Source organism: Physeter macrocephalus, chromosome 8, assembly GCF_002837175.3.
Source record: "Physeter macrocephalus isolate SW-GA chromosome 8, ASM283717v5, whole genome shotgun sequence".
Taxonomy (NCBI): Eukaryota; Metazoa; Chordata; class Mammalia; order Artiodactyla; family Physeteridae; genus Physeter; species Physeter macrocephalus.
In genome coordinates this window covers 27,431,463-27,455,860 of record NC_041221.1, presented here as the reverse complement: position 1 = coordinate 27,455,860, position 24,398 = coordinate 27,431,463, and the positions used below count along the sequence as shown (strand labels likewise).

Below are 24,398 nucleotides of genomic sequence, written 5' to 3'. Positions count from 1 at the left end.
CCTCTTGATTTTAGGGAAAAAAAGGAACAAATTTTGATTATGTTTTTACTTCTCAAAGACAAGTTGACATTACAAGTAAGACAACCTAACGGGGTCTATTGGAGGGAGGGGGGAACGGGTGAAGAAGTGTGTTTTTTAAAATCCTAAAACGTGAAAAATTCAGAGTCTAGATTACTTTTGGAGTGTGTGCTTTTTAAACAACAGCCTCTATATGCTCAAAAAATAAACAATTTTTTTTCTATTGCAATCAAAGTATAGAAACATATGAATGCACCAAGAGAATCTATTTCAAGTCATGATCACGAGCTTTGAGTTACCCCTCATGTCTGCCTATTTAACTTTCTTTCTGCACTTTTCACATTACTGAGGAGTGAATAAATGAAGGAGTAAATGACATGGATGACAATGATGACATGGGTGTTACTTGGCAGGGAAAATGGGGGTGAGACAGTAGTCAGTCCACAATCATTCTGTACATTTTCCCAGGGCGTCTCCTGGACCACCGTTCGCTACATGATAGGAGAGATTCAGTACGGAGGCAGAGTCACTGATGACTATGACAAGAGATTGTTGAACACACTTGCTAAGGTTTGGTTCAGTGAAAATATGTTTGGACCGGAGTTTAGCTTCTACCGAGGATATAATATTCCAAAATGCAGCACGGTGGATAACTATCTTCAGTATATTCAGGTTTGTCATCTTCAGAATTTTTTGTATAGAGCAAGTATCTATAGCAAGTTGGCTTTTTTGATATTTATTTATACTGTATGTACTTCTTTGAAAATAAATTTTAATGGTGATGCATCCTGAACATGGAAGGTTCCAAGCACCATAGATGCTGTCTTCATGTGTTTATAGTCACCAAATGATTAAACTGTTTATATTTGTTCTGAGGGTGTGTTTTATGTGAATTCCCTTCTTTCCTCCCCTTTTAATGCCCCAGTGAGGAATATTCTTTGGCGAGGTGATAGACTGGGCAGATTTAGAACCAGGGAACCTACACAAATCCCCTGGAGCTCTCTACCCAAAGGCAGCCTCTAGACTCAATCTGTTCTGTTTCAATCCGCTTGCCTTATCCCGTGACATCTGTTCCTCAATCCTGGCCTAATGGACAGCTTATGAGTATGCTCAGGAACGCACTCTGTAGAAGGGCTGCCTCTAAGACTGGGTTTCTCAGCCTCGGCTCCGTTGACACTCAGGGCTGGATACTTCCTTGACTGGGGGACTGACCTGTGTAGAATGGCCATCAGCATCCCCCGCCTCTACCCACTAGGTGTCAGTTTCACTCTCTACCCAGCAGTGACAACCTACAATGTCTCCAGACATTGCCAAATGTCCCTGGTGGGGGCAAAATCGCCTCCAACTGAGAAGCACTGCTCTAAGTAGGAATAGGATTTTGACGGGAAATTTGGGAAAAAATCTGATTTGTCCTTCCAGGTAACTACATTTTCTGTCTCAATACCTTGAATTCATTAGATCATCATTTAGCGAACTCTTTTACCTCTAAGATTTATCTCAGGATGAACAAAGTAAAGCACAACAGCCCGCCAAGAGCTAAATTTATCAGTATATTTAGAGGTTCTGTGATATATAAGCGTGATGAGTTTATCATATATCACCACCCCTACACTTTTATTAATTCAAATCTACAAATATATTTGTCTTAACTGTACTATATGTGTCTTTAAATCATTAGCACTGAATAGGAGAATGCCTATGAAGGTATAAATTTAGGTATACCTGCACATTATATTTATTTACATACGCCTCATTTCACAATGAATTTGAGGTAGCTCATAAAAAGGCATTATGTAAAAAGGAATAAAATAATGGACTAGAAGGGAGGGAAACCATGAATAAAGTTAAGGATACAATTCACACATACGATTATATGTCAAATTGTAGGTAAATTTTCTTGTTTTCAAGTAGCTGGGGGAGTATTTACCCGCTAGCTCTGCTTGTCATTGTCTCTTGCTGTCTGTTTTTCTCTGTAACTTTGTTGCTCTTTCAATATTTCTCGTTTTTCCTAGTCTCTGTCCTTCTTATGGGGAACGTACATTTCCCGCCTCTGGTCTTATTGGGCCATAATTGCCAAAACTGTCATTTTTAGTAACAATTAGTTATACACCATTTATTTAAACAATTGGTTTGAATTAGACGAGACCTTCCAAAAACAAAATACCAATCCATAGTTCCCTTTCCATCTCACAAATATATTATAAAACAAGATAGTGTCTTTTTGATTGAATTTGCTTGAAGTGCAGATATTAAAGAACCATGAGCCTATTATGTTAATTGTTTTTCGAGACAACTTTTGATTCTTTCCTGGAGAAATTGTTGAGGTTGCAGCCTGCCATGAATAAGGCATATCATGTAAATGCTTATCCTAATAAAAACATGTTTATTTGCTAAGACAGTGTAATTGAACTGGTACTTGTGTCAGCAGTCTGTGCTTACGGTCTGTGTTGTTCAGAGCTTGCCCACCTACGACAGCCCTGAGGTGTTCTGGCTGCACCCCAATGCTGACATCACCTACCAGAGCAAGCAGGCCAAGGACGTGCTGGACACCATTCTGGGCACCCAGCCCAAGGATAGCTCTGGTGGAGGAGATGAGACCCGGGAGGCGGCGGTGGCCCGGCTGGCAGATGACATGCTAGAGAAGCTGCCCCCAGACTATGGTCCATTTGAAGTGAGTTGATGGCATCCTGACAAAACGTCAGCTGTGGATGTGTCTGGTTGGTTGGGGGAGTGAGGACGGAGGGAGGAGGGCAAAAAATAGTTTTTCTGAAATTAAAAAAAAATCATTTAAAAAACTTACTGCTTGAAGAACCAGAAAAAGAGGTGTTTGAATTTATAAATGTAATCATCTCAAAAGAGAAATAATAAAGAAACCTGATGAGAACGTTAATCTTCATAATTAAATTACAAGTGTGGACCGATGGGTTCCCTGGAGGCACTTCACATTGTCATTTGTTCAGAGGAAAAAAAAAAATGTATTCTTAGAGTAAAGCATTGATTATTTAGAAAAATGTTGTGTAATTCAGGCCTTCTTAATTTCAGGGAGTCCATGGTTATATCGCTAACTCTGCAGCCTCTTCATCTCATGGGTTTGGAAAATTGATTTGTCTTTTTAATATGCAAGTAACTTCTAAGCAAAATTGATGATTGTGAAAGTTAATTTTTTTTGACATTTTAGCAAATATTGTGAACAGGTTTACCCTGATAACATGTTTAAGTCTTTGAGAAAAGCAAAAGTAAGTGGCTTACTTTCCATGCGGTTTTTTTTTTTTTTGGCTGTACCCCACAGCATGCGGGATCTTAGCTCCCCAGCCAGGGATTTAACCCATGCCCTCTGCAGTGGAAGCGCTGAGCCTTAACCACTGGACCACCAGGGAAGTCCCATCCATGTAGTCTTAAGAGATGACCTGGACTAACCTTGTGACATTTTTGTCACAAGACCACCATGTTTCTTTATATATTGCCCTTTCCACCTGGTTTTCAGAAGGAAGTCTGCAGCATTTTGTTACTTGATCATCCTATTATTTTCCATGAAGCAGGCCATTTTGGATGCTAATACTACGGTCTGAACTCAGGGAACTGTCACCAAGGGACTCATTTCCCTTGGAAGAATCTCTGATCACTTGCTCGGAGAAAATCAATACTGCTATCAGCTTTCGTAAGCACCTTTCATTATAGTATCAGGAAAGCGGTCATTCATGTCTAACAGTGGTTGAAATATTTATAAAGCAATAAAAATGCCTTAAAAATATAATAATAATTACATAAATAAACATGGTAAGTATGGGGTTTAGAAGAGGCACCTTTCTTTTGCTAAATTTGCTTAGGATAAAGCAACTCAACGTGGCATGATATCTGATCCACAAAAGACTCTGAATAAATACTTGTAAGACAGAAATGAATGGGTGGGTGGATGGATAGATGCTTTGATGGAAAAAACAGAAAGCTTTTAAAACAGAAGTCTAGTTTTTTGAGGCAGCCTTAAGAATTGTTGTGTATGTGTACACACCTGCTTGTGTGTGTCCATGTGTGTATTTGCAAGTCTTGGAGTGGCAGTAGTGAATATTTCCCAATAAGTGCAGTTGCTGTTTGGAAGGCTACATGTTTGTGGACATGGATTGTATGTTCTTCTGTGAATTTATGGAGGCCTGTCTTCTCCCACATGGGATGAAAAATCAGCTGGTCATTTAACAGATGTTTCTTCTTTGTTTTCTGGCAGTGAAAAAAAAAAAAGCTTACTGTTTATGGAACTGTAAAATTTGGGGCCCTTTCAGAAGCCCTAGGGTACCAGTTACATAATGTGAGTAGCTGTCTACTTTTTCACGTGCTGGATGTCTCCATGGCAGGTAAAGGAGAGGCTGCAAAAGATGGGGCCATTTCAGCCGATGAACATTTTCCTCAGGCAGGAGATAGACAGAATGCAAAGGATACTCACCCTAGTCCGAAGCACCCTGACCGAGCTACAACTTGCCATTGATGGCACCATCGTCATGAGTGAAAATCTACAAGACGCACTGAACTGCATGTTTGATGCCAGAATTCCTGCTCGGTGGGAAAAAGTACGTTTAACTCAGCTCTTATTCTGCCTAATCACTTTATTGTTGTGAATAGCTGTAATTGGCAAGTGAAAAGCATGTAAGAATAATGTACTTAAGAGTGTTCTTTTGCTTAGGGATTAATCGCCTTAGAGCCCTGTGTTTTTGGATTGTGGTAGGGAAGGAAATAATTTAGCATCTCCCACATCTCAGGTTCTCTGCTAGGCAATTTATATGCACTGTTTCATTTAAATCTTGCAATTTATTACCCTTATTTTACAGATGAGGAACTTGAGGTTGGGGGGGTGTTAAATCTTTTCCCAGATCACACACCTTAGAAGTCTAAGAATTGAATGTAAACCCAAGCTCATGGATTGCAAAGCTCATGATGTTAGTCTTATAGAAGGGAATGTTCCTAGACAGACGCAGATATCAAAAGTCACACCAAAGAGACACATTTTTCCCTGCTTCGTCTGTAAATATGCATGTATCTCTCAAGATAACAAGATAATAATTTAACAGTATGCTTATTGATTAGGTATTGTTAATTGTGCTAAATGACAGGTGTGGGTTTTTTAAATTTTATTGAAGTATAGTTGGTTTGCAATGTTGTGTTAATTTCTGCTGCACAGCAAAGTGACTCAGTTATACATATATATTCTGTTTCATATTCTTTTCCATTATGGTTTATCACAATCTGTTGAATATAGTTCCCTGTGCTCTACAGTAGGACCTTGTTGTTTATCCATTCTATATATAATAGTTTGCATCTGCTAACCCCAAACTCCCAGTCCTTCCCCCCCAGCCCCTCTCCCTTGGCAGCTGCATGTCTTTTCTCTACATCTGTGAATCTGTTTCTGTTTCATAGGTATGTTTGTTTGTGTTGTATTTTAGATTCAATATAAGTGATATATGGTATTTGTCTCTCTCTTTCTGACTTACTTGGCTTCATATGATAATCTCTAAGTCCATCCATGTTGCTGCAAATGGCATTATTTCATTCTTTTTTTTTTTTTGCGGTACGCGGGCCTCTCGCTGCTGCGGCCTCTCCCGTTGCGGAGCACAGGCTCCGGACGCGCAGGCTCAGCGGCCATGGCTCACGGGCCCAGCCGCTCCGCGGCATGTGGGATCTTCCCGGACCGGGGCGCGAACCCGTGTCCCCTGCATCGGCAGGCGGACGCGCAACCACTGCACCACCAGGGAAGCCCATATTTCATTCTTTTTAATGGCTGAGTTATATTCCATTATATATAGGCACCAAGATGTGGGTTTTTTAAAAAAATTCTTTTCCATTATGGTTTATTACAGGATATTGAATATAGTTCCCTGTGCTATACAGTAGGACCTGTTGTTTATCCATTCTACATATAACAGTTTGTATGGTAGATGTGGTTTTAAGAAATTTTTTTTTTACTTGGAAAGTAAAATGAGTACCTGAGTGTCTCTGTAGAGGCATTTGCTGATCATGGCTCTGAAGATGCTGAGGGTCCAGCGGAAGGACTTGGGAGGCCGGAGGGTGGGGTTATCCAGGGAGGGCAACTTACAGACACGATATTGGGTCCTGGGGTGACTGGAACCTTCTGGTGGATACTCAGGTGAGTGGGATGGTGAGACAGGATGGGGTTAGAGCTGAGAGTCTCTCAGAAGAGATTCACTTAGTGCCGAGACACTGATATCTCACCCAGGGCTTTGGCAGATTCCAAGGCAGTGGGTCCCAAAGGCAGTATATGGTAACTGGGGAGTGTTCTTTACTGTCTTCTCCATCTTATTTGGTGAACCACCATCTATCCCTCTGGTCACGCCACCTAGAAACTCAGAATCAGCTTTGACCTGACTCCTTTGTCTCCTCACCTTCAAAAAATTCATTGCCAAGGCCAGAGAGTTTTCTATATGAATTGACTCTTCTCATTGCCAATGACAGGGGAAGAACCTCCGTGGTCACTGGCCCTTGCAGGCTCGTTTTCCACTAAACAGCTCACCCAGCTTGGTCAGCACCTGCAGGCTCTGGAACAGGGATCCTTGCCTGGAGACATCCCCTCATTAATGGGTCCTTGCGCCCTCAGATCAAACGCCATATAAACACACCTCTTTCAGTTAACACATCTATAACGATGCGATAGAGTGAGTTACCTCATTTTTAAATTAAAATCAATTTATACAGCTTTTTATTCTACTTATTATCAGTCTTTGGGAATCTCACTGTCTCTTGAAAAATAGGCATATCAATTCTTAAGATATTTGAAATTTAAGTAGTTTATCCAGGTTGATCACTACATTTATTCACACATAAAATATTGCAGTTACAGTAAAATGTTATAAAATATGATTTGGAGATACCTTCTAGTGTGGCTGCTGATAACGTTAATGACATTTCCATGCCAATTGTAGTAACAGGAGTTCCACACGTGAATTCAGGCAGAACGTTACAGGCATTGAATGCAATTAATTGGTTTGTGGTAAAGGGACCTGTGTTTCCATTTCTACCCCTTCATCGGAGGAAATAAAAGTGCAGTCTAAGGGACAAAAACTTCAGAAAATAACTGTTGTTTGCCTCATAAAAAATGATAAGTGGAGAAAGGCTTCTATGATTTATCATTCACAAAATATATTTTAAAGTGCTGATAAGACCATGAGCACATTTATATAAATAGAAATCTTATTTTATAATGTATCTACTGAAAATGTAGCCTAAGGAAAAATAGTTGAAACCTGTTAAATTTAATTCAATTAATTGTTTTCATTGCTTTATGGCAGAATCGGTCATGACTATATTTGTATGTGGAAGGAGATTCTACTGAAAACAGATGTCTTGAACAGTGTGCTGAACTGGATTGATCTGAAATCCATGTGATGACCAGCTGATTCTATCATATATCATTAAGGAGGAAGAATAATCTGAAAACTTAAATGTCATAACCCAAGGAAAATTTATGTCTTAGGGACTTCTAAATTCTAAGAGTGAAATTGTTATTTCACCACTGTTTTCTTCTGTGAACGTAGCCAGTTACACAGCAGAATTAAACCTGTATTAATTCATGGTTTAATGCATGCATTTCAGGCATCTTGGGTTTCAAGTACGTTGGGTTTCTGGTTTACTGAGCTTATTGAAAGAAACTGCCAGTTTACCTCTTGGGTTTTCAATGACCGGCCCCACTGCTTCTGGATGACAGGCTTTTTTAACCCTCAAGGATTTTTGACTGCAATGCGACAGGTAATAGCTCTGATTTTCACTTGTTGCATTATTATTATAATTGTCCTCTACCGGGCTTTCTTCTTTCATTATAGTTTTAAAGAATAGAATAAGACAGAGAATGATTGTCTCTTTTTGACACCAGCAGTTACTTTGTCCTGAACATAAACCCCGCTTGTTCTCAGGCTGCTAGCTGCGATTTCAAAATATTTGTTATTGTTATATTTGATTTGATTTGATATTTCTTTTAAAGTACAAATTAGGACATGGGTATTGCTTATAAGAGAATCAAATTAGGACATGGGTATTGCTTAGGACACGGGTATTGCTTATAAGAGAATCTTTTAAAACTCTTCAAATACTATCCTACCTGCTTTGAATCTGGATAATTTGGGGCTACACTGTCATCACGACAATGCTCTTTATATTCAGACAAACCTCTAGTTGCTGATTTCACTCATCCTTTGCTTTTGCTCTTGCCCTGAGTAGGAAATAACTCGGGCCAACGAAGGTTGGGCTCTGGACAATATGGTGCTCTGCAACGAAGTCACCAAGTGGATGAAGGATGACATTTCTGCCCCTCCCACAGAGGGCATCTACGTCTACGGCTTGTATCTTGAAGGTGCTGGCTGGGACAAGAGGAGCATGAAACTCACCGAGTCCAAACCGAAAGCGCTCTTCGAGTTAATGCCTGTCATAAGAATTTATGCCGAAAACAACAGTAAGTTGTCTTGTGCGTTGAGGGATGGTTGGTATCATCAGGTTGGATGATGTTATAAACACAGGATATCGTTATTTTTGTTATCATGGGATAAGGATTATACTATGTTATCAAGTGGCTTCACATTCACACCTGTGTTTGATGAGTACTGACTGACTGCTGGACTCTTTCTTGAACGCTCCTGGGAGGCAATGTTTCTAGATAGTTCTTGCCTATCTAATAAAGCAGATAAAATAGCATTAGCTAATGAGATAAGAAACAGGTGTTTGAAATAGTAAATAAGTGGTGAGAAAGGAGGGTGAGATAACAGTGGGATGAAATAGTCAGTGGCTGGATCTTAGGGGCAGTTGGGCCTGGATGGGCTTGGAAGGATAGATGGGGCTTGGATGATGAGGTAAGTGGTGGAAATAAGGCTTTCCAGGCAGGACTGCACAGGGCTACGGGAGGTGGTGTCTCCCCCAGCTTGGAGATTTAAGCCAGGTTGTGAAATCCAGTTTGAATTTAGGGGCATTCAGCTTAATCCAGTAGCTAATGGTAAAACGCTGGGTTCACGTATCAGCCTGTGAATGTGATAACACTTCTATGAAACACACGTGTCAAAGAAGGTTACTTTGACAAAGTTATCAAAGCTCTGTTTGACAAGTCTAAAAACACCTAAACTATTTCCCATTGTTGGCTTGATGTTTTCTAGAGGTTTTTGTTGTTGAATTTCACTCAGCTAACATCTCCTCAGCAGTAACCACTGTTCACCATATGAGGAGATTTCCTGTTCTTTTTATTTTTAAAAAAATTTATTTATTTTCCTTTTTAAATAAAAATTGCGTATATTTCAGGTGTGTAACATGATGATTTGATATACTTATACATAGTGAGATGATCACTATAAGCCATAAACTCAAGAGGTAGCCAGGAAGTACTAATTTTACAACAGAAGCACAAAAGAGTTTTCTTTAAACAAGGAAGGGATAAAACAATCTCTCTTTAAAAGAGAGCTTTTAGTACCTCAATCCCTTAGATAAGTACCACATTTGTAAACATATGTCAAGGGAAGAGAGTGTATAAACTTTGAGTATTTTTTTGGCAAATATTGATGTTTGCTGCATGACTAATTATACCAGCCACAAGCTTACCTGCAAGAGACAAAGATAATTATGAATCAGATCACACCCACAAGGGACTCACTGGGAGGGAGCCTGATAAGTAAATAAATAATTTAAGTAGAATTTGACACATGTTACGATAGAGATGCTGTCAGGATGGTCAGGGAATCTAGAAGTAGAACATAACTAGGCCTGGGAGGTTGGTGGAGACTGCTTTTGAGATGAGTTTTGGAGGATAAGGGTGAGCCTGAGAGGGCATTAGCGTTAGACTTTTCTTGGCGGAGGGAAAGAGCTTTGGCTCACCGGGTCATCCATTTAATATTTATCTGGCGTTGACCATCTGACACACACTACTCTATCGCTGGGGATATGCAACAATGAGAAGAGGCCGAGCAGAATCCCCATCTGCAAGGAGCTCAGTCTCAAAGAGGGAAGGTAGCCGAAAAAAGAAGCAAATGTAGTCAGTCCTTGTTACGCAAGGATTCTGTATGATTTTGCCTACACTCTAAAATTTATTTGTGACCCCGATGTCAATGCTTGCGGCACTTTCACGGTCTTTCATGGACATGTACAAAGCAGTGAAACATTTGAGTCTCCTGACGTGAGTGTTTCTAGTTGAGGTTGAACAAGCCTGTGCTCTGCTTCTCGTTTCAGCTCAGACCGTAAACAAGTGTCCTTTCCATGGTCTATTTCGTGCTATGTTTTTTTTCACGTTTTTCTACTTTTCATCGTTGAAAATGGCCCCAGTGTGTAGTGCTGAAGTGTTGTCCAGTGTTCCTGAGCGCAAGAAGGTGGTGACGTGCCTTACGGAGGAAACGTGTGTGTTAGACGTGCTTTGATCAGGCAGCAGTCGTAGTGCTGTTGACCTGGAGCTCAGTGTGAGTGAATCAACAGTGTGTATTAATAAGGTGACTTTAAAGAGAAACACACATAAAACAAGGTTACGTATTGATGGGGTGATGGAAATGCTGTGACCAGAGGCTTGCAGGAACCTGACCCTGCGTTTCCGCGAGCAGCCATCGGTAATTCAGACTCCGTGAGATTTTAGATACATAAGTCCCGGGAATAACGCGGATCAAGCGTAAATGAACATACCGATTTCAGATAGTTCTTGTTTCTGCAAAGAACACATACACACGGTGTGTCAGGGAGTGAGAGAACTCACGGATTCAGGGAAGGTCTTGCTGAGGAGGCAACATTGAACATGGGACTCGAATCCGTGGGGCAAAGGCAAGAGGTAGCAACGAATGCGCTGTGTTTGAGGAACAGAAAGACGGCGTGTGAAGGAAGGGGAGCCCGTGGAGAGAGCTGAGAATCAGAAGAGAGACGTAAGGGTGCCCAGCGCCCCTCTCGGTACAGGCTGTCGCTCATACGCCCTATAGCTGCGTCTGAAATTATCCATGTGTCTGCCTGGGCTTCGGCAAACACACTGCCTGTGACTTCATGTTCATTAATCCTCACGTCATGTGAAGTCCCAGGACAGTGATTATTTTATAGAAATAAGAATCAAATGTTCTTTTAGTCAAAAGTAATATTTTAGAAATTTTGTTGCATCTAGTCAACGTTGCTGGAAAAATGTTTCCCTTATAAAGTGAAAGAAAAATCTTTCTCACATTCAGTTAGGTGTTACTTTATTTCTTGTGACTAAATTGTAAAAATCCATTGCCACATGACTTTGAACATCTCAGTAGGGTAGTAATAAAGCAATACATTTATAATAAGGGCAATCCTTTATGATTTAAGAATACGTTGGTATGGAAGAACTGTACTCGCGCTGCTGGGCTTTAGTCAGCGGTGATGCTCGTTAGCTGTAGGGTTAGGGAGGAAATAAAAATAAGCAAAGGAAAAAGTGACCAATTTCAAAGTACTAAGAAAAAAGTAAAGGAAAACTATAATTCTTTATTCTTTTTTTGACTTCAGTAGCAGTTGGTGGAAACTTTTTGCCAAATGGCTTTGTGGTTGAAGAGGTGTTTTGTTTGTGATAGAAAACTAACATCCCATTGCCCTTTTCATACTGTAAATCTAATTTTCATTCAATTTTGATGACTAAATAGGGCTCTAATTGAGCTGAAGAGGTTTAACATCATTAATGGCTAGAGGACGCTCCAAAAGTGTAGTGTTTTAAAATTCTTGTAATGGATTGTTTTTTATGTTAATAGGAAGGGCAATTTCAGTTTAAATAATTCACCATTGAATTTTACATATAGGACTGGTTTATGTGTTTTTAAAAGGAAGTCTAGATATTTATTTCAAAGCTAAAAAATTGAGTTTATCAATATATCAAAACTGATATATTGATATATTGAGCTATATCCCCAAATGTTTATTTTATTTATATTTCTTGTCACGGGAGGGTCACCCAAATAGTACTAAATACTCCAAGAGAGTAAAGCCACCCGTGCCCACTCTAGAGCCTCTGTTCTCAAAGGAAGTTGAAAAGAGGCAGCTATAGGAAATATGTCTCCTATAGAGAGAGAGTGATGCTTCAAATAACTTCGGTGCTGGAGCCCATGTGATGGGAAAGCAGTGGTTAGAATTTTGGGGGAACAAAGCAAGACTTACATGTATCTCTGGTCACTAAGTAAGATGTGAAGAATCTCAGGGTCCCTGCAGCTAATGAGACTATTTCCTGCTAGAGGAACAGGGTTTCTAAGAATGCCCTAGGACCCACCCTGATCCAACACTGTGCAGTCGTGGGCCGGGGGTGGGAATAGCCCCGTGCAGCGACCCGGAGCTGGAGACCTCCTAACTCCTGAGCCCCACAGCATTTAATCCACTTTCAGTTTGTAAACCTGAACTCTGTTAAAGTCCTGGGGAACCTGAGACTGGGGAATTTGTTTTAATGAAAAGGTAAGTGTGTGTGTGTGTGTGTGTGTGTGTGTGTGTGTACAGGGAGAGAGGGGAGAAATCTAACACATCTTGGGCATCTACTGCATTGCAAGCATTATACTATGCCAGGCATTCACATATATTAACTTATTTAGTCTTTACAACAACTCTGTAAGATGTATCATGATGATTTTGCAGATGGGGAAATGAAGGTTTAGAGATATTAGGTAATTTGCCTATGATTCCTGGCTACCAAAGCTGCTATCAGAATCACATTTGTCTGTTGTGGGATGAATGCCAATCTCTGGGAATTCTTGTGGTAGTGTTCTACTCAAGACTCTGCATTTAGGGATGAAGCTTGAAAATAAAGGCTAAATTGGAAATGAGGACAGTTTCCTTGCATTTTGAAGTCATGTATTAAAATTCTCAGGTACCTGGTGAAGTAGACACAGTAAAGGCCTCTGCCCTATGCAGATGAGAGCTGTCAGCCCCTGTGGCCTCCTCTCCCCATGCTGAAGGTTAAGGTCGTCACCTCCCTGCCCCATAGGGGGACACATGTCCTCAGGTAAAAGGCAGTGAGCCAGGAGCCTGGATATTTGGGGTGCTTTCATGGCTTTATCACCTTAGCAGTTAGTCATGTCGCTTTGGAGGAGTCTCAGCTATGCCACAAGTTGAAGTCAGGTATCTAGTCATCTCTGGTCCACATTTACATATTTCTGCAAAGATATGGAGACACATACGCATGGTACGTCACACTATTGCTGAGATTAAGAGCTTAGGCTCTGGATCCATTCTGGCCAGGTTTGACTCATCAGCTACAGCTCTGCAACCTTGGATAAGTAACTCTCCTCCTTATGTTCTTCCAGTTTTCTCATCTGTAAACTGGATTTAATCATGGTACCCATCTCATTGGGTTGTTGAGAGAATTAAGCTGACAATGTCCAGCACATAATTAGCATCAATAGATAACAATAAAAAATTTATTATTATTAATAGGATAACTCTCATGCTTGTTGAAGGATTAAAAGAGATAACACATGGAAGAGTGCACTGTTTAATAACCTAAATGTTATTAGCAAAAGAGGGACTAAATAAAGGAATGACATAAGGAATCTCCATGTAACTTGGTTATTTTGGATATTAGAAGGAATATATGATGTAATGATATGCTTACATTTGGATGAAAAATGTAGGCTAGAGAGGGAAGTTAGAGTTAGAAAATGAAATTTCCTCAAGGCGTTTTATTAAAACTTTTAGCATACTAAAGCACATAGCTCGCCCATTCAGATACCCTCTTCTCTCTGCCCCTCCTTCTGGAGCCCCAAGGCTTTAAACATATTTAGCTAATTTGTTCTACCTACTTAGCATGTTTATTTTTGTCTTCAAAGTTATTTGTCTAACCAGAGGTAATGGTTTCAAATCATCTCTTTATGTGCTTGTTTAGCATCTGTCAGCCCTTTTACCATGAAATTATATTTTCACTGGTTTCTAATCCTGCTGCAGAAGGTTGCTGCATGCTGTGACTTGGTGTGGGCTCCTTCCCTTCTGAAGCAATTAAAAATAAATATTTCAGAGAATCGCTTTTTTTTACTGCTTCTTGAAAAGAATGCTATTTTTTCCAATTCTATTTTTCTTTTGGGATTAAAACCCAAGTAATGGAATACTTCCCAAGGTGCAATTATTATAATTATCACTTGATTCAAATGTTAGGATCTTAGGATTAAAGGGTTTAAATATATCAGTGTAGTTAGCATTAACTGCACTCCTCAAATTCACTGTCATTCATTTATTTAAGCAGATTTTTTGTATGTTTGCCTAATTATTATCACTAATGACATTCTCATGGTAATTAAAAAATAGCAACTAGACTTAAAATTAGGTGTTACATTAATTTAGATGGTTTCTAATAATTAATTTCATGGGATTAAGCAAATACATAATTTTAAAGAACTGTAAAATATCTGCGACTTTGTTTTATTTATTTTTAAATTTTTTCAGATCATCCTTATTGTATCTTTTATTAAAGTTTTAAAGTATTTTCTATACAGATCTCTTGGTTAATTCCCTGATACTTTATGGTTTTATCAAAATTAAAAACTGTATCCTATTTTTTATTAAAACTTTTAGTTGGCAGTTGCCAGCCCAGGTTGATCTTGAATCCAGCAAGATCCTTACTAGTTGGTGAAGATTCTTAATTGTTCTAAAAGTTTGTTGATTTTGTTTTTCTAGGGAGATGTCATACCATTTATAAATTATGATAGTTGATTCTCTGCGCTTCTAATTCTTACCAATTTTATTTACTTTTCTCTTGTTAATGTTTTTGATGAAAATTGTTTCTGAGCCTCAAGAAAATCCACGTAAAATTCCTCTAAGTATATTATATACTATAAATTTTAATTTTATAACCTTTACTAAGTTTAGGAAGTTCCTTTTTATTCCTGGTTTGCTCAGAATTTTTAATTATAAATTGTACTGAACTTTATTAAACAATTTTTTCTACACTGAGGTAATCATATCTCCTTCTATCTTAGTTGTGTAATGTGGTGAATTACATGGGTAGATTTTCTGACATTGAACCATCTTTGTTTTTTTTTAATATTTAAATACTTTTTTCTTTATTTTTTAAAAATTTAATTAAATTAATTAATTTATTATACAGCAGGTTCTTATTAGTTACCTATTTTATACATATTAGTGTATATATGTCATGACTTTGTTTTAGAACAGCATTTCTCAACCTTTGCATTATTGACATTTTTGGTCCAGATAACTCTTGCTGTGAGGGGCTGTCTTGTGCATTATAGGATGTTAGCGGCATTCCTGGCCTCGACCTCCTTGTTGCCAGTAGCACCTTCCCAGTTGTGATAACTAAAAATGTCTCTAGATATTGGCAAATGTCCCCTGGTAAAAATCACACCTGGTTAAGAATCACAGCTTTAGATTATTTTATATTGAAACTTTTGTATACTATTATCATAGTCAAATGTTTAACTTCTTCCAATAAAATTAAATTTAGTGGAGGTATAAAAACACATGGCACAACAGGTTGAAGGTTTTTTTGGGTCAAAAAATGAGACTTTAATTTCTGATAGTGCCTTACTTTTTTGATGTGTTAGGAAAAGCTAAAGTATTGAGTAAGTTAGTTTGGGGAAATAAATTCAGTATCATTAATATATTAATATTGCATTTGGAAAGTTACATGTTCGTTACACTAATTCACCAAAGCAAAGTTATCCTCTTAGTTAAGTAGGTTTTCATCTCAATAATTATGTGAGGGTCATTTATAATATTGGCCTTCCAGAGAAGTACACGGATGAGTGCAGACACAACTTTTGTCCTGAAATAATTTGTAGTCTGGGAGAGAAGAGGAAATAATGTACTGCTTCCCGAGATGGGTGTTACAAGATGTGCACATAAACTACTATAGGCAGAGTGGATTTAACAAGAAGCTGGTGAAGCTTCAACTCTAAGGCTGCTCAGTGCAGAGGCTCCTTCCAAAGCTTCATTTTATATTTGCAAATTGCACTTTTTTTTTCTTAAAAGAAGCCCCTCTCCCAAACTGTGTAAGTTTGAGGCCCCGCAAGAAGCCCCTCCCCCAAACTGTGTAAGTTTGAGGCCCCGCAAGACCTGCATCTGTCCTTAATGTGGGGATGCCAGGGCTGGACAGAATGCATAAGAGAAGACCTTTGAAGAAGGGACACACAGGTTGTCTTTCATCGCATATGTGATTTTGGAGACTCCATCTGTTCACGTACTCCAAAAAGGTAGATTGAATCTTAGAGACCTGAACGGTGGCATGGTTCCCTGCTTCCTTGCCATTTTTATGTCTCTACGCACATGGAGAACTCACAACACCTGGTAAGGGTGGGGAACATTCTCTGTCCTGTGATTTCAAATGTGGTTTGGACTATGGCACAGAGGGTTGAAGAGGGGATTTTGCGATAATAATAGTGAGCATTGGTGCTGGATGTCTGATTAAAAGACAAAGGCAAGTCACAAGGGAAATATAGAGAGGGTGTGTGGGCACAAGATTTGGTGGGGAAGTACAGGGGACAGGGTGGAGGAGGGGTGTTGAATTGACAGGTGGAAAGGAGAGGGAGGAAGCAGTGGGAGGTTCGTGGTCATGGTCTGCTTCACATCTAGGGATTATCTGACCTCAGGAAGAACTTCCCTCATTCTACTAAACCCACCTCTCTTTGGAATGACCTTCAGCGTGCACAGATTTGGCTCTGCACTCTGTTTGGGCTTGGGGCTGCTTAAATTAGAAATTCACCGAGGTTTTTTTGATGAATTTTTTTGTAGCTGTAAGAGACCCTCGGTTGTACTCCTGTCCCATCTACAAGAAGCCAGTCCGAACAGATCTGAACTACATCGCTGCCGTGGACCTCAGGACGGCCCAGGCCCCCGAACACTGGGTGCTCCGTGGGGTCGCCCTTCTCTGTGATGTCAAGTAAACACGGGGCATGTCTCTCACCCAATAAATGCAGGATCTAAAGTATCATAACCTTTTTCTTCTGTGTGGACAGTGTGTAAATCAGGTTGATGGTGCAGTGAGAGCTGTATCAGTGTTCCCTACTCTAGTTGGATGCTTGATTACATTTAGCCTGTTTCATCGTTCATGACCAATGACTGTGTTTTTCTGGAAAGTTATTTGGTGATTTAAACGTAAAATTTACAACTTTCTAATGAAGTGCGGCCCTCAAATCCACAATAATACATTTTCTTCTTCCTTCAACTCCAAGGACTGACTAGGCTAAACAGATGGTATTTCCCTTGAAGGCATTATTCTTCTATTAATGTGGTGGTTCTAGTGACAGCCCAATTCTCTAAGGTATCATGACAAGTTTGTGCTGATTCTGCTTCTGTTGCCTTTTGCATTTAGGTCAGGTAAGAGATTTGTTTTCATGGCTCAAGTAGCCAATTAAATAGACCTTTTAAAAAAAATGGAAGGAAATAGAAGGGTGGGTTAAGAATGTGAATAGACGAATAGACAATTCAGGTAATCCTATAGAATAAACATTTAGAATAGGGTTCAACCCCACTGATAATGATTAATGAGATACTAACTGATATTTGTTAGAATTAAAAAATTAAAGCTAAAGTGAATCGTGGTGAGGTCTTTGTAAAGGTGATACACTCACAGACTCCTCGAGCAATGTAAATTGACCCATCCTTTTTGCAGAATGATTAAATAACTAAGCACAGAAAGAATCATAAAAACATTCCATGCCTTGATCCTTATTTTCTCTCCTGGAAATCTACACCCAGGAAACAATTTAAAAGACTGAAGAAATATATATATATATATGTAGTTAATAGCATTAAAAAAATACCCTAAAAGTTCAAAAATAAGTCTATCTTAAGGAAATTAGAAGTATTTGGCAATCATGAGAAACAATAGTGAAGATTTCATAACACAGAAATGGTGAGCACGTACTGTTAATTGAAAGACATAGTTAACAAAATATCAAGTACGCTGTGATTATAACTGTAAAATGTATCTGGTGTGGACAAAAATTAGAAAATAACATGGAAAATAAAAACAGGTATGATCCAATGGTAAAGGTTTCAGTTGACTTGAACAAATGTAATGATTGGAAGAAAAAAGTAGAGAAAGGATAAAAGTCGTAGATAGTGGGTGGGAACTTCACATAAGTTTTTCTTAATTAGGAAAATACTACCTAAGGAACTTTTCACAGATTTTTATTTTAAATTATGATTATAAATTATAAAATTGTTTCATCTATAACCTGTTGACTAGGAAATTTGGTCAGTGTTAACTTAGACTTGCAGCTTAGAATTGGGTAACTTCAGATCTGTGTAACTTCATGCTTCCAATGATAAAACGTTTTTATAGGGAGGAAGGGTTACAAGGAGACCAGTGTGGGTCCCTCTCACTAGGCTTTGCTCTGTGACAGGTATCATTTTACGCTAAGTGTGATGAGATTTAGGCCTGAGCGGTTCATGTGATACCTACCCATCCTGGACAATACTATTTTCATTTTGGTCTGAATTAATATATCAGTTGATTTGTGTGAATCGCTGTAAAACAATCATTTTATTTTGAAGAATACATAATGAAAATGTAAAAATAATGCAGATTAATAAAAAGTTGTGAATGAATGTCTGCATTGTAATTGCTGTTTATGAGCAAGGGGTGAGTGCCATTGAGTAACCAGAAAGCGGCTTTCAAAACTGGCTTTTTTAATCAAATAACTTGAAAATGTATAATTCATATAATTTTGTGATATACTCCATTGGTATATATGTATGAGTTTTGGCGACCCAAAGTAGAAAAGAACACCATGAAAAGAACTAGAAATTTTTAGGAACGAATTCAGCAAGGGACATCACTAAAGCATGGAGGTGCCAGTGAGGCCCCCTCCTGCTTCACCCCCACTCCCCGCTCGCCAGCTCCCGCCTGCTGAAGGGTGCACAGCATCCTACTGAATCAGGGGATCAAGGGAGGAGCGATTGACTGAGTTTTCCCGTCGATGGAGAGAGTCTCTGACCACCTTGGATGTGGAGAAAACTACAGGGAGGGTCCCGTTGCCATAGCAGGGCGATAGAGCCATCTTCTTCGTCTGTCTCAATACTGATTTTTTAAAGATATTTATTTTGCACCTCCTGCGTGTCAGGCACTCTGGTCCCCTGGTGGAATGATGGTGGGAAAATATTGTCACAGTCCCTGATTTCATGGAATTCACTTAAGAGGACGAGACATAGGAAATAAGCAGTTATTCAGGCAGCTAATTTTATACGATCTCCGTTTATGACCGGATAACCTGACATGTGTGAGCGATACATAGAAAAAGATATAAAGATTGGGGGTTAAGTGCTATGAAGAAAACACTGGATTCCGTGAGGGAGATGGCAGCTATTCAGGGGTCGTGGATGAGCAGGCAGAAGCCACACTACACTGTCCCCATTTATTTGTTAATTTATTAGTGGTAGTGTTAGTATTTTTTTTTTTTACTAAGGACACAGAACGTAACAGTAGCGAGGAGCTCCCCTGAGATGGGGCAGCTGCTGCACATCCTTACCTGGCTTTTCCTGGTCCCCAGGTTCCCCTGTGTAGCTCGCAGCTGTGCAAGTAAAGTCCTCCCAGAATTGAGGCAAAAGACTACCTTTTGTCGCATTAGAGTTGACCTTTTATGCTTGGAGTTTTCATCCCCTTTCCACAGCAACTTGCCCCAGTCTTCTCCGAGCTTCCCTTTAAAGGAATGTTGGCAAGTATCAAACCAAGTCAGCGTCAGCGAGGCCCTGTCCCCATCGGGGGGGGTGGGGGGCAGAGCAGAGCCGTAGCCCAGGTGTCTTTGAGCAGCACCTCTGCCATGGATGCTGTTTCCCTGCAGGGACCGACTTTGATTGGGACATAAGGAAAGGCAGCTCTGTGGAGGTGACGTCTCCTCTAGATCTGAACGAGGGGGAAAACATCTCAGACCCACAAGTACTGGGGATACATCTTGCTGCCTAAAAGGAGAAGGTATGCTTGGTGCCTGATGGAAGAGTGACAGGAAACCGGCCCGGAGTACAGGGCTGAGGAGAGCTGCTTTCTAAATGAAATTGCAAGCCTTTTCTAACTGCTGCCAACCACAGCATAGTGGCTGATGGAAATCATGTGTTTCTAAGTCACGGGAGCGAGAAGAACTTCTTTGTGTTGAACACGATTTGCAGTGGAAAAATCTCGTAAATAATTCAGTGTTAAGAGGCCTGAGGAGACAAACCATGAATGTTATAACTACGTAGCTTGCAGGATTCTCCAGTTTAGACAAAATACACAGCATCAAAGCTGTCTTTGTCAGTGATAAATTTGTGTTCAGAGGCGTGGCATTATTAAAAAAAGTACTTATGTTATGCATCCTGACAACGTAGTTTCTAAAATTTTTGCAACACAAAAGTCTTTAGTAATCATAAAGATAGTCACATATATATACATGCGTAATTTGATCTTAAAGACACAATTTCCCCTCACCTCCAAATCAGCAACACAATTTTTTTCTCCTATGTCAGGCCCTGGTGAGGTACATGATGGCTTTAACATTTAAAATACTTTACTCTTGCAAGTATTAGGAGTGATTTTTTAAAATTGTATTGTGTAACTGATTACTGTTGATTAGTAGCCCCCATCAGCACATCAAAATAATGCCTCTTAAGGGAAGACAAAAGGTATGCTTATATTCACAACATGGTCCTCCAGATTGGGTGAAACCAATAAACAAACCAGTAGGCTGTGAAAGTATGAGGAAACGTAGTAGTTTCAGCTTGTAATTGCTCTAGTGTTGAGTTCTAGTAATTTTTGAAGTTTATACGCTCCGGTTAATCGACTGACATTTGCTGCTGTATCGAACATGTGCGTGTTAAGTGTCCACATACACCTCCAGTGAAGGATAGGAGAGAATTCGAGGTTAGCTTTAGAATCAGCTATGAGATTTGGCTAAGATGCTGTGAATCCACAGATAGGTCCTTACCTGTCTTAAGTGGGAGCCTCATTCTGTGACGCGCTTTAAACACAGTGAACCTTATCAATGCAAGAGCAGAATGCATTGCTACCCTGTCTGCAACCGAGGGGCTTTTCTGGTTCAGTTCTTCAGCCTGGAAAACCATAGAACTGGGCAGCCACATAGACAGTAATGACAAGTAGAATCCTGAAAATATAGTGACTAAGGAACCAGAAGGCAGGAAGGATGTATCCTGAGCAGGGCGGGATGGAGGATAAGAAGGAGAGTCACGTTTCTTTTCTTCAGACACTGTTAGAATTCCATTGTTAGCAATAACTCTAGCGGATCAAGATGATGAATGAATAATCTCCAAAGTCCTCAAATGAGCCTTTAAAAAATAGCTTATCCCCTGGATTTCAAAGTTTTGGTTACAAAATGCCAACAGTAGTACGATCTAATAGTATAATTTCAATGCCTTAAAGGATTTAATCTGAAGTTTTATAACGTCCTATGAGCTCTTAGTAACACCATAAGACCACCACGTGGAGTTGCCTCATGTGTATTCTTCCTGGGCCTCCTTTGTGCCTTTTTTGACTTAGAACTCCACTTAGTTTCCCAAGGCTCAGGATTTATAGGCAAGCTTAATTGTTTCCAAGTTTGAGTTTTTGTCGGGTGGTTGCAGAGCCCAGACCGGGAGACTCGCCCTCCTTTTGGACTGCATGCCAAACGCCGTTTTTTACTGGGCTACACCGTGTCGCTCCTTGCTGTGTGTCATGTGGACAGGACACATTTGCTGCGTGATGCTTGCCCCTGCTCTAGTAATGTTTTCTGATTACGGTTAGTACCTTTCTTCATTTATTTCTCCGCTTAGGCTAATATGTTTAGCATTCACATCAAATAGGATCACAAACACAAAAGCCAATTAGGTTTTTCCCAGTATTTTGTGCTGGAGTCGATTTTAATGACCACATAGAGCGTTCACGAGTACTTGCGAAGGGAGAAAGACTAAATGTGGTGAAGGACACCGGAGAGATCACCGAAGAGATTACATGGGAAGTCACGGGCTGGGGAGGTTTGTGAAGGATTGTGAAGCAGAGCCTGTGATCCAGCTGCGGTTGGATGCGCCTCTATGCTGCTGGGTGCAGTTTCAATCCACTCTGTTAGCATCACCTTCCTCCTTGCACCCTGCTGTGATGTAGCCATTTATAATCTATTTAGGCAAATACTTACAGCAAATCCCAGGAGGCCTGTAGAAAAAGCTTATAAAACATTTTAGTGTTTTATCGTTTGAAAAGCGATCATTTGCATGCATCAATGAGACTTTTTGCTATTCTAGCAAATAGTGAAAATGTTTTTAGTGTCTCAGGAACATCATAAATTGCTATTGTTCACATCTTACAACCCCTGATACATCACACCACTGATCACAAAGATTTATAAGTGGCACAAATGAGGGGCTTTAAAAAAAGATGATTGCTGTAAGCTGAATCATGTTCTTGGAAAACAAAAATGTTGATTATATTAGAAAATTAAGTATTAATTGGAGAATATAGCTAACGAGTATGTCGAGTTTGCTGTAGCCTACTTTGGTTTATTTTATTTATTTATTTATTTATTTTTTAGCCGCTCCGCGGCATGTGGGATCTTCCCGGACCAGGGCACGAACCCATGTCCCCTGCATCGGCAGGTGGACTCTCAACCACTGCGCCACCAGGGAAGCCCTATTTTTATTTGTGTTGTTCGGTTTTCCTAATCTGTTTTCCCCATGCTAAGTCTACTAATAGTCTTCAGTGGAAAAAAGCAGAATATATTATTTGACCCTTCTGGATACCATGTAAGAGTGGGGAATGTACTGATAAATTTGGGCTGAGTGTGGAATAATGATACAACTTTTCTTTTTTTCTTTTTTTGGGGGGGGGTCACATGTTTTAAAATACACTTTTTAATTAGGAACAACTTTAGGTTTACAGAAAAGTTGCAAAGGTAGTAAAGAGCGTTTCCCTTACCCTTCACCCAGCCTCCCTTAATGTTCCATCATACACAGACTATGATACTAGCAGATTAACACTGGTGCATGAGTGTTAACCAAACTGCAGACCTGATACGCTTTCACCAGTTTTCCCACTGAGATTCTTTTCCTGTTCCAAGAACCAGTAGATGGTCCACATTGCCTTCAGCGTCACTGATTTTAAACCAGTACTTGTAATGTAAATTGATCTTTTCTTAAGGTCTCATGTTTCGATATTATAAACATCAGTTACACTATACCATAATTGACTGATTCATTCAGGGTTTGCTCAAATGAGTTGCACTCTTTGAATCTCACACCGACAGACCCCAGTCAGCTATACATTTGAGTACGTTCTCATGTTCATGGTGTTTGGAGTGGTGAGACAACTTTTCTTAGCTGATGTTAGAGGTATGGCATCATTGCACATTTAGCTATTTTGAAACTTGCTAATACTAACGTGTTTGCATTTAGATGTAAGCTTGCTACTGCTAATACAAATATGTATTATGTGCAACACAAAGAACAAATATGTAATGTTCTAAAATCTATGTCTTGTGTGTGATGAAAATCAAATAGCTTATTTCAGAAAAATTTAAATCCCTTTTTTACATAATATGAGAGGCTCTTTAAATGAATTGTAAAAGAGAACGAGGAATCACCTGGGAATTAAATAGACCTCAGTATAATTTCATGCCAGCCTCTTTGTAATTTATAACAATACATCTTATGGAAGAGATCCAACACCAAGCAGAACCTTGTGCTGCAGCCTATGGTCTGTACCTCCCTGAAACTGTAGCAGAAAGTGGGGTCTGGCTGCTCACCACTCAAAAGCCAATAAAGAGGAAGGGTTGATGGAAAAGAAAGTTTGCTTTATTTTGGACGCCTGCAACCTGGGTCGGGGGGCGGGGGAGGCAGGACGCCTGTCCAAAGACCGACTCCCCCTCCTGCTCCAACCAGTGGGCAAGAGCTTTTATAAGCTGAGGGAGGGGCTCCATATGCGGAAACAGCACGGTCAGCTCTGACAGTCATCTCGAAATCGGTCGTCGGAGGTCTGACCAGCATCATCTTGATTTTTAAGTACAGTTCATCTTCAGTGCCACGGTCGGTTTGTTCCCATTTCCTTGAGGCCAGTTCTCGGAATTGTGGCAGCTCATGTCATGGCCACCCCTGGTCATCATGTAGTTAACTTCTTCCACCTGGTGAGGGTCTCAGTATCTATAAGACAGCTCACAGGATAGGGCTCAGAATATTATCTATAGCCCTTGAGGAGGAACTAAAAGTCCTTGACTATGCTTAATGGCTAAACTATTATTGTTTAGTCTTGTTGGACTATTTTCCTTTATTTCTGCAGTTTCTCATTTCTCTGATGAAACTTATTCTTTGGCTAAAGTTTTTCCACAAACAAGAGGCACGCAGGTCTTCCCTGGTGGCGCAGTGGTTGAGGGTCCGCCTGCCGATGCAGGGGACACGGGTTCGTGCCCCGGTCCGGGAAGATCCCACGTGCCGCGGAGCGGCTGGGCCCGTGAGCCATGGCCGCTGAGCCTGCGCCTCCG

General features: G+C 40.0%; 1 protein-coding gene across 1 annotated transcript in view; it reads left to right on the top strand.

Moving 5' to 3' along the window:
* Positions 1 to 16,957, top strand: part of DNAH5 (dynein axonemal heavy chain 5) — a 258,228-nt gene extending 241,271 nt beyond the window's left edge. Inside the window, exons 74-79 of the mRNA XM_028492810.2 lie at positions 487 to 690; positions 2,474 to 2,689; positions 4,365 to 4,577; positions 7,612 to 7,764; positions 8,233 to 8,464; positions 16,696 to 16,957. Coding sequence (XP_028348611.1) covers positions 487 to 690; positions 2,474 to 2,689; positions 4,365 to 4,577; positions 7,612 to 7,764; positions 8,233 to 8,464; positions 16,696 to 16,847 — 1,170 coding nt within the window. The 3' untranslated portion in view covers positions 16,848 to 16,957. The remainder of the gene's footprint in view (positions 1 to 486; positions 691 to 2,473; positions 2,690 to 4,364; positions 4,578 to 7,611; positions 7,765 to 8,232; positions 8,465 to 16,695) is intronic.
* Positions 16,958 to 24,398: the final 7,441 nt, after the last annotated feature.